Source organism: Coregonus lavaretus (genome assembly GCF_964263955.1).
Source record: "Coregonus lavaretus genome assembly, chromosome: 17".
NCBI lineage: Eukaryota > Metazoa > Chordata > Actinopteri > Salmoniformes > Salmonidae > Coregonus > Coregonus lavaretus.
Window position 1 is genome coordinate 17990059 of NC_140004.1, and position 11496 is coordinate 18001554.

The window sequence follows — 11496 nt, forward strand, 5'->3', positions numbered from 1 at the left end:
TCTATTCCATTTGCACAACAGCATGTGAAATGTATTGTCAATCAGTGTTGCTTCCTAAGTGGACAGTTTGATTTCACAGAAGTGTGATTGACTTGGAGTTACATTGTGTTGTTTAAGTGTTCCCTTTATTTTTTTGAGCAGTGTATGTACATGATGAGTTCTGTGTACATGAGCGCTAATGGTGATGTATTCAGTTTGTGTCAAGCCTTTTACTAGGTTCGGATGGTAATTGTTTTCTCAGGTTGTTGTATTTTAAGACAGAGTGGAACTGTATATTTATAATTTATATGGTTAATTATGTATTTTTGATAAGTTCTCTCTCACACACAAACACTGGGAATGATGAAAGAGTCACAATGCAGTTGTATTGTTTTATTACATGCTCTTAAAAATGAATGCTAAAAGTAACCATTTGAAGCGAAAAAAAAAAAAAAGGTTATGAACGCAATTGGGGCAATGAAAATGAACAAATAATGGGTAAATATGGCTTTTCAGTTAATGGAAAGGATACAATAAAACTGACATTTTGTGTGTTCTTATTATGCATCATTCTGAGTTGTGGTTTATTACCTCCCTCCTGGTTAGGTTGTGGTTTATTACCTCCCTCCTGGTTAGGTTGTGGTTTATTACCTCCCTCCTGGTTAGGTTGTGGTTTATTACCTCCCTCCTGGTTAGGTTGTGGTTTTTTACCTCCCTCCTGGTCTGGTTAGGTTGTGGTTTATTACCTCCCTCCTGGTTAGGTTGTGGTTTATTACCTCCCTCCTGGTTAGGTTGTGGTTTATTACCTCCCTCCTGGTTAGGTTGTGGTTTTTTACCTCCCTCCTGGTCTGGTTAGGTTGTGGTTTATTACCTCCCTCCTGGTTAGGTTGTGGTTTATTACCTCCCTCCTGGTTAGGTTGTGGTTTATTACCTCCCTCCTGGTTAGGTTGTGGTTTATTACCTCCCTCCTGGTTAGGTTGTGGTTTATTACCTCCCTCCTGGTTAGGTTGTGGTTTATTACCTCCCTCCTGGTTAGGTTGTGGTTTTTACCCCCCTCCTGGTTAGGCTGTGGTTTATTACCTCCCTCCTGGTTAGGTTGTGGTTTATTACCTCTCTCCTGGTTAGGTTGTGGTTTATTACCTCCCTCCTGGTTAGGTTGTGGTTTATTACCTCCCTCCTGGTTAGGTTGTGGTTTATTACCCCCCTCCTGGTTAGGTTGTGGTTTATTACCTCCCTCCTGGTTAGGTTGTGGTTTATTACCTCCCTCCTGGTTAGGTTGTGGTTTATTACCTCCCTCCTGGTTAGGTTGTGGTTTATTACCTCCCTCCTGGTTAGGTTGTGGTTTATTACCCCCCTCCTGGTTAGGTTGTGGTTTATTACCTCCCTCCTGGTTAGGTTGTGGTTTATTACCCCCCTCCTGGTTAGGTTGTGGTTTATTACCTCCCTCCTGGTTAGGTTGTGGTTTATTACCTCCCTCCTGGTTAGGTTGTGGTTTATTACCTCCCTCCTGGTTAGGTTGTGGTTTATTACCTCCCTCCTGGTTAGGTTGTGGTTTATTACCCCCCTCCTGGTTAGGTTGTGGTTTATTACCTCCCTCCTGGTTAGGTTGTGGTTTATTACCTCCCTCCTGGTTAGGTTGTGGTTTATTACCTCCCTCCTGGTTAGGTTGTGGTTTATTACCCCCCTCCTGGTTAGGTTGTGGTTTATTACCTCCCTCCTGGTTAGGTTGTGGTTTATTACCTCCCTCCTGGTTAGGTTGTGGTTTATTACCTCCCTCCTGGTTAGGTTGTGGTTTATTACCCCCCTCCTGGTTAGGTTGTGGTTTATTACCTCCCTCCTGGTTAGGTTGTGGTTTTTTACCTCCCTCCTGGTTAGGTTGTGGTTTTTTACCTCCTTTCAATTAAATATGCATTTTTTTCTTCAGAAATAAAGCAAATAATACAATATAAAGCTAAGACTACAGAGGTAGGTCACACTTTAAAAAAATTAAAAGCCAGTTAATGCCAGATTATATAGCTGGCTCAAATTGTATAATGATGTCTGCTCTGTTGCTGTTGCTCTGTATTGTACATCAACATATCTGATTCTGATCAGTCACAAAAACAAATAGAACATTTGGCATCAAGTAAAATATATTTAGTATGTTCTTTTAGTATCACTATATTATTCTAATAATTAACAATCATTCCTTATGTTTGACTCCACAAGCCATGTCAATCATAATTGCATATTATATATAGTGTGTACATACTGTAGATACAGCTCTCCTATATCATTGAACACATTTATTTGCAAGCTTTAGCTATGATGGACATTATATAAATTGTGTAAATCAGAGGGGCACTTCAAATATGGTTAGACACACCATTAGCGGTCAGGATAGTCAAGTTCCCTCTAGCATTCTGGTCTGCCTCGATGGCTTCGAAAAGCGCCTTGAAGTTGCCTGCACCAAAGCCCTGGGAAGAGTACAAAAACGTGTTTTTACATAGTTTTCAGTCCAAATATAGATCTGCACATCCATATTTATCATCATTACATACTGTAAATTGATTTTTCAATAAACTAGGAAAGCTCATATTCCTAAAATGATAATGGTTTTATATAGTTTCATTGGTAATGCTCTCTAGTATCTCATGCTACTCTCACCTGATGGTTGTGTCTCTGAATGACCTCCAGGAACACCGTGGGACGGTCCTGAACAGGCTTGGTGAAGATCTGGAGTAGGTAGCCTTTGTCATCAAAATCCACTAAGATCTTCAGCTCCTGTCAGAGCAACAGGACATAAAAGTGCTTATCAGGCTGAATAGCTAAGAACCGAGCATGGAAGTTCAAATTAACTGACTATAATTACCATCATTATGCATTTAACTGACCTCCAGAATGTCCAGGTCCTCAGTGATCCTGACTTGGGAGTGTTGGAGATTCTTTCTCAGCAGCTGGTAGTAGGTGTCTGGCACACACATGAACTCCATGCCACGCTCCTTCAGGTTACGGATCTACAACAAGGAGAATACATTAACCACACAAAGCTTTCATCTTCCATTGATGTGTATATAATATTGACCAGGTTGAGCTTTTATTTGTGAAAAGACTTACTGCGGTGATGATGTCTGATGTGTTCATGGCGATGTGCTGGACACCTGGGCCACCGTAGTATTCCACATACTCCTGTAAAGTTCAGTGAGTTTAGCTAGGTACAAGCTCTACACTTTTTTTGTAATTCTATATTTCTTAAAGATATAGTAATGAATATGTGTATGGAGGACATTGGTATGTCTTTTTTACGTTAGTAAACACCTCTTGACATACTTAATACATGATATATTGAATAACAAGGCGTATGACTTGCCTGGATCTGGGACTTGCGTTTTCCAATGGCTGGCTCATTAATGGGCATCTTCACCGTCTCTTCATAATTGGCCACAACGATGGAGCGCAGTGCACTGAAATCTGTCTGCAGCTGCTTGTCATCCACCGACCAGAACCGGTGGAAGAGCAGGTTCTTCTGGTACCTATGGAAACAGAACCTACTACTCAGGAACCCTTGTAGGTTGAATGGATAGGTGAGAGACTACACTATATCTATCCCACAGCCCTCTTCCCTGGCCCTTCCCTTTAGAGATCAAACCCATCCCTGTTTTTCATCTCAGAGCTGCATGGTGGAGCTCTAACTGACTCCAGATGTGGGGAACCCCAGGGACCCAGCTCAAAAACTGCTAAGTCATAGTAGCGCCTGGCCTATGCCAAACAGCCTGGGTTACGTAATACTGACACCTCCCCATCCACCCATCTATCCATCCACCTAACCACAGCTGCATGCAGAACCATGAGGAGTAGTCAACTTGGCTTCACTTGCATTGGACGGAAAACATTCTAGAGAATGTCAAATGAACCCTAAAATGGTGGCTATAGGTTGCTGTTTTTTTATACTGCAATTAGTGTGTGGTAGAGTTGTTTTCATCTAAGAGGAAACTCTGATATCCATTTATGTTTTTGTCTGGAACTAAATGTACAGGCCAGGGTGTGTGATAATAGGGCGGTAGGTAGCCTAGCGGTTAAGAGCGTTGGGCCAGTAACCGAAAGGTCACTGGTACAAATCCCTGACTAGGTGAAACTTCTGTTGTGCCCTGGAGCAAGGCACTTAACCCTAATTGCTCGTGTAAGTCACTCTGGATAACAGCATCTGCTAAATGACTAAAATGTAAATGTTGTAAATGCCCTAAGCTAGGCCTAGACAATGCCTTACCATTCCACCACAGGCACCATCTCATCATCCGGCTGGTTCCCCACAACATGGTCAATGAAGTTCAGTAATCCATTGGGTCTGTAATGTTAGATAAGGCTTCACAGTGATGCCAACTGCTTAACTGAAACAGTCATTCAAACTCTGTCTCATTTACAATGATCTATAAAAGTTACTCTCATCTTTAACACTAGGTAAAATTGTTCATACTCACAGCTTGGCCAACAATGGGTCCCGGTGGAGAGGAGGATGGAACCCTGGGAGGAAAAGCCCGTTGTAGGCTGTCCTCTCCACAAATGTGTGTGTGGTGTCACCATACTATAGTGATATAAGAGAAATCCCAAATTTAGAGCATACTGTAAATCTACTTTCCTACACTCAGTTTCAAGAGATATTGACTGACTTACCGTCTGGAGAACAGCTAGCTTTACCCTGCCATATTTGTCCTCCAGTACATACGGCTCTTTCACTATGATGGCACCACGCTCTCTGGCTTTCTAAAGAGTATAATAGACAGATAAACATATGCACATGTGATAAAGATCCAGGAAGATTAAAATAATCATCCCATGGCTATGCATCTTTTCAATAAATCCAAGATAAAGATTGCAATCCAAAATTATATTTTCAACCCATCTCATTAGGAAAGAAGCATTCTCCTCATTCCAGAAAAAAGCTGATATATTGGTTTAAATAGCAAGCATGCTTTGGTACCTGCACAAGGTAATCACAGTTCTCCACAGTGAATGCAATGTCCCTGGCTCCATCCCCATGCTTCACCAAATGCTCCCCCATTTCTGAATAAGGGAGAGGGACAAAAGTATAGTATATTCAAATCAGAGTGAGTGAAGTAGCACAATTTAACCATATGAAGGGTGACTTTTTTGTCATGTTTTTTTGTCATACTGTACCTTTGTTTCCAGGATTGAGGGCGGACGCGAATACATAAATAATCTGTGAAAGACAATAAGCCCAAAAGTTACATGATGGACAACTACGGAGCTTCCATCACTTGTATCAAGTTACGATCTATTATAAACATGTTCCATAATTCATTCAGAATGCTGCAATGCTCTGCTCACCTTGCCTTGTTTGACCACATGGGACACCACATCACGGCAGCCTGTCTCTAAACCCTGGTAGGCCAATGGTTCAAATCCAAGCTTGTTACAATAGTAAGATGCTGCCTGTTGAAACAGAAGAAAAAACCCAATTGCCACTCAAACACTTGTACATTTACTGTTTAGGCACAAAACCTTAATACAGTTTCTATGCAGTGTGTTGTGTACTGTAAAGGACTGGTGTGGTGGTAGCGCCACCTCCTGGTGATGGAGTGGAAAAGCTCCAGCTTCTGGATCAAATTAGAGGTCGGGTCTACTCTGAGGTTTAATGCCTATTGCCCCCCACCCCTTAAAAGAGCCAATAGCCATCCCCTCAGTGAATACTCCTCTAACTTTAAGAAAGTTCAGGAAAAATTTAACAAAACATTTGAAAAACAGCCGTCAAGGCACATGATTCTCATACCTGTTTGGCATTTCCAACCCAGAATGTGATGTGGTCGAAACAGATGAACTTGCCATGGTCGTGCTTCGAACAAAACCAGAACATTTTAATACCAGTATTTGAGGGGAATATATCTAGCATACATCAGTCCATTAATTTATGATAGCAATTACAAATTCTTAGATGTAAGAGAAAGATTATGCATATTGAAACATATTGGTAGGATAGTAAAAAATATTTATAGCATTTTCTACGTTTCTCAACTTTTGAATCATACTTTGAACTAGTTAAAAGACATATCCATTAAAACATAATTGTGTGTTCAATAATAATAATAATAATAATAATATGCCATTTAGCAGACTCAATAAAATGTCTATTGACAAAGAGTATTAATTGAAGGGCTTACCTTTTCACCTCTGTCTGTGTAGGTAGTCTAAATAGATACAAAACATTACACATCAGCATAACGTTAAAGATCATTATTTCAATAGCTCATAAATCTTGGAATGTGAAATTAGAAATTGAATAAAACATTTTTTTTTGACATTTTAGTCATTTAGCAGACGCTCTTATCCAGTGCGTGCATACATTTTCATACTGGCCCCCCGTGGGAAACGAACCCACAACCCTGGCGTTGCAAGCGCCATGCTCTACCAACTGAGCTACTGGGGACATGTCATCACAACTGACACTTTTATCTAATTAATAATAACAATTTAACACTTTTCGAATAAATATATATTTTCTCTTACCATCTTGTACCCTTATGCTTTCAACTGCTTGAAAAGTACAATAAAGGCAAGCATTTAAACGTTCAGAATGAAGTTCGAAGTTCCACGCCCCGCCGTTGTTCGAGGAGGAGGAGGAGAGAGCACTGAAGTATACGGAGAGAGAGATATATAGAGAAAGAAAGGTTACACAATCATTTCGCATCACAATATTTATGTTATAAAAAATACAAGTAATGGAACGCTTCACTCTACGCTTGACTCTAGAGCTTGGAAGAAATTTGATACTAGAAGTTTATATAAGGTGCATCACATACATTTGGTGCATACATCACATAACAAAAAGTAATACACGAAAAAAATGCACTTACCTTCTCTTCTCAAATACCGGAAAATGTATATTAAAAACTAAATTCTTATTTATTTATTTATAAACTGAAACTATGCAAAGACAGACATAATGCACTCAATCCTTTCTACAGTCAGGCCATGTGTTTGTATTTAGTCTCAAGAGGAGGTTCACTCATGCAGGTTTCCTATTGGCTGTTCAATGGGACATATGTATGGAGTAGTCAGCCACAATTTTGACATTGCAGAAACAAACTATTGGTAGGCTTCAATAGTCCCCCCTCCCCCTCTTCATAATTAGTAATCTGTTAATGTATGACTAAAACGTTTTATACCTTCTGTATCATTCTTTACAAATCCTTTATCATCAACATTTGTATGAACATGGTTATTTTAGAGATGTTTCATTGATCTATTGTTGTGTGAATGACAATGTTGCCTGATGTACTTTTGCCCAATGTGCCAATAATGACAGCCCTCACAACTGATTTACATAGTAGTGAATATGATACACTACAACACTAGAGCTCTTTTCCTCAATTGAACTAGTAGTCTGTGTCTTAAGAGAGTGATGTCAATAGATTGGTTAGATTCCTACATAAATGGGGAAAGCATGTATCCCTAGTGTGGAAATGAAACAGAAAGGCTGCCGAAAAGCGAATTATTCCTAAAGAAGAAGACATTTGAAAGATTGTACTGCAGAAAGAGACACCTCTCGAGCTATTCATTGCTTCTTAGATTTTGAGCGGCTTAAGTTTGATAGCCTCAACAGCATCAACACAACAAGAGGTTGCACCTTGTCATAGTGATCATTAGATATTTTTGTGTGTGTCCTTATGTCCCAATGGGAATGAATAGGATTAAGTACATCAACGAAGGCAATGCATTTCATAACCCTGTAATATTCCTCAAACACAGGGTCATTACACTGACTGACCCCCTGTATTCATAGGACTCAGCTCCTAGAAAATAAGTGACACTTTAACATGCAAGATTATCACATGAAAGCTCTCTCGTGTAACAATATGTACCCAGATATTCTGTAAAACACAGATACTGTTTGTAGAACAGATATTGTTCTATCAATTCTCTTTTAGCACCACAGACTAATGAAAGTGCAATGTCACAGTAATGAGCATTTGACACCCTGCCTCTGCAACTGTCCCTGATGGGGTTTGTTTATCTCACTGTTACCAGGAGGCCTTTTGCTGTCAAGAGATGCAATTAGAGACAGTAAATGAAGACGGTGCTGCTTACACAACAGTGTGATGTTAGAGTGGTAGATGGTTGATCTTTACATTCTGTATATTAAAATAAAGTATGATTATTCATGGTCTAGACACTAGTCCTACTGATTTCTGCTTTTTCAATTTTGTAACTCAACTGATCCAGAAAAGGCACAACCATTAGATTATTGTCTAATTCACATATGATATATAACAACATAATACAAATACATAATCCAAATATGTCCAATTCAGGCAGCTTAGTAAAAACAAATACTTACATCAGTTTGATAGCTTGGGATAATTGGCTTGCACCATTTACAAAAATCCAAGTCAGAATGAGGCAATTGGGCTTGAAATAGTTACATGAGACAGAGAATAGTTATCATATAGAATGTGTTACGAATGCTGTTATTACCACTGAGCCTAAAGTATCCAAACTATTAGAAAATACAAAAGTGATTGTTCACTTTAAACACAAAGGCCGGTGAAAAAAGGTTTGTAAGAACTATTCATATAACTGAATATGAGGCAGATTGCAGTGTATTCCCATGACAAATAGCACCCTTAGGGGAAAGAAGCAACACCTCAGGCAATTAAGACCCTCCTAGTCACAGGGCTTACAGAACAGTGTATAGTCATAGAGTTTACAGATCACTACTCAGTGCAGAAGAACAATACAGCAGCACGGACCAAGCACGAAGTTGAGGAATAACAATGAGTGAGTTATCTTTATATAAACCACCACAGCAACTGGATGCGGGGACACCAGGAGAACAGGATGGAGAAGAGTCTCTTGACAAAGCAGTGGACGTTTCTCAACCCATCTCTCTCCTGATTAATTCTGTCAGTCTCAGTGACGAAAGCGTGGAGGACTGCATCCCTGCAGAGAGGACAACTCAAGCAAAGATGCAGTCTGTTTTCCAGCAGGTGCGCAAGCAGGTCAAATCACAGGTGGGCATGAACGTCCCAAGGAATGGCATTCTGGAACTAGTTCAGATGGTCAAAAGCAGAGAGCTGGAGATGGCAAAGGTGAACAGCCCCAATAACACAGAGAAGGCAGGTGCAGAGATTTTGGAAGACAAGTGTACAGGTGAGATGGATGTCAAAAGGGAGGAGCTTATAGTGTTTTTTCAACAGGAGCTGGAGGCCAGTAAAGAGGCACTGAGGGATGAGTTTAAAGAGCAGATCACCCAACTGTGGATAGAAATGCAAGCCTACACAGACCAGGCTCTGAAGGGTCTTGAGTCCAAGGTGCAGAACAGGCAAACATACTCCCACAATATACTCCAGCGGATGTATCAAGCAGAGCAGTCAGAGACCAGAAGTCTTGAGAAGAAGAAGAAGTCTCCAGCAGCACCCTTACTGGGCTCTGGTAAGACCAGAGTTCTGAGCCGAACCATGACAACTCTCACCCCAAAGACATGTCCCTCTATTGTCCTCGGCCCTCGCTCTAAATCAGAGACCTTGAGCTCTTCGAGGGATAACAGTTCTCTGCCTCACCTCAAGGATCCAGACTTCCATGTTCTCTCTTTTCGGAGCACCAAGTACCATCAGTCCTGTGGACCTCTGCCACCTAGCTGCCCCCCACGCCTCAATTACAAAAAGCCTCTCCGCACCAAAGCTCAGACAGGAAACTCAAACAGTTAATTGCATTGAATTGGATAAAAATGTTGCTGACACAGAGATAATCGATTGACCCAAAAGGAATTTGGGGAGCTGTCATAGGCTACATGTTACCTTCTCATAAAATGCCTTATCTGAAGTCAGTGCAGCCAGCCACACAGACATGTTGAGTTGGAGGCTCAAAATCAGGTGGGATACTGTTGTTTACATTATATTTTCACTATAAGTATGAAAATGTATGCACTCACTAACTGTAAGTCGCTCTGGATAAGAGCGTCTGCTAAATGACTAAAATGTAAATGTAATAGTACTCACTTATGTTGCATATTAACTATATTGCTTATTTTACATCTGTTAATATGTTCAGTCTATTTTATTTCTAATTCTTAACTTGAGGTACCTCCTGAAAGGGCTGCAACAACTTAATCCCCCTTGGTTTGGCCAATAAAATAAGCTCATAGAAACGGGGTGAATTTCAAATTACTTTCTTTCAAAAACCCATGTTTAAATCATATAAATAGTTCACATGGTATTTGATTGTATGGAAAGATAACATAAATAAAAAAATCTGCTCTAGGATCACAGTTGAGATTTACAATATGCTTCACAAATCACACTGAAAACTTCTCTCTAGTGTAGGGCCTCCAAAGAACCCTGCTCAAGATTGCAGTAAACAATTGTATTATTGCCATTTCTTGAAACCTATAATGTGTGTGCTGCGAAGGATACAGTGAAATGTAACTTTAAAAAGTTGATACAGTATGTATCATATCATTAGAACAATACACTTCACAAGGTGAACAATAAACGGGGATATTCTTCAAAACCATTAGAAACAACCCATTGCTCACTCACTCCTTTACATCCTTGTTTTCAAGTGCAATTTCACGTTACATTTAGAACTTTGAGTAACAACTGAACTTAACCATACCTGTCTGAGAGGGTTTTTAGACTGCAACAAATGTCAGAGGGAAAAGATGAAGTACAAAGCTGAATGAGGGGATGGCACTGGATGACCGGGAATAGGGATGTTGGCATCTTAAGATTCATAAATAATGGCATGAAGATGACGATTGTTGTCATTAAGTAGTTTCTGCATTGCTTCTCATTCATCTGAGTAGTAAATTCCTGTAGTGAACATATTGTACTAAAACAAGAAACATTGAATAAAGACGATCAAAAATCAATAAAGGTTCATATGATAGCATGAAATGACTGATGCAATCTATGTGATTAACAGGTGTTGTGAATTGCAGGGGTTTTGTAAATGATGTTGTGTATGTTCATTGATTAAATGTATTTATACAAATACCTGATCACAAAAGATGACAATGGGTACTTCAAACAAAGACCAATCAACAAATGTCGCACAAGGGGGCGTCACACCTCCGAAGTACCCAGATGTCATACAGATGTAGGATCTTCATTTTATCACCCTGTTGCAGCAGAACCTTCCTGCAATGCAGGAGATTTAAAAAGGCTTTTCCCTCGATGTATCAACCCCTACAGAATTGTCCATTAATTATACACATAATAATTCACATTTCCTGTTGCTGCAGGATTATTTTCCTGCTATAGCAAACTGGCTCAAATTAAGATCCTACATCTGTAGTCTAATTTCATAAGCAGTTGCCTAACCTTTTTGTCATAATAAAGGGGATTTCAAACAAATGTTGTTTATGATTCATTCTGAATACAGCTACCTACTTATGAATCACATTGAAAACTATTGGTTAATCAAGTCAAACACCATTCAAAATTACTTTATATTGTACATTTCTGCCCTACATCTCATCATTAGGCAGGCACCATTGCTGGCTTTACAGCCTCCTGTTATGTC

The 11496-nt window shown here is 39.8% G+C and overlaps 1 protein-coding gene across 1 annotated transcript; it reads right to left on the reverse strand.

Annotated features, from left to right (window-relative positions):
• Positions 1-358: 358 nt before the first annotated feature.
• LOC311144206 (4-hydroxyphenylpyruvate dioxygenase-like) lies at positions 359-6564 on the reverse strand. The gene is made up of 14 exons (XM_084180213.1): positions 6481-6564; positions 6135-6161; positions 5747-5809; positions 5305-5409; positions 5134-5176; positions 4937-5019; positions 4630-4719; positions 4437-4540; positions 4226-4303; positions 3329-3491; positions 3076-3147; positions 2853-2975; positions 2626-2742; positions 359-2435 (listed from the first exon to the last, which is right to left on the reverse strand). Exons 1-14 carry the CDS (start codon positions 6481-6483, stop codon positions 2325-2327), a joined length of 1182 nt encoding a protein of 393 aa, XP_084036339.1. The 5' UTR covers positions 6484-6564; the 3' UTR covers positions 359-2324.
• Positions 6565-11496: the final 4932 nt, after the last annotated feature.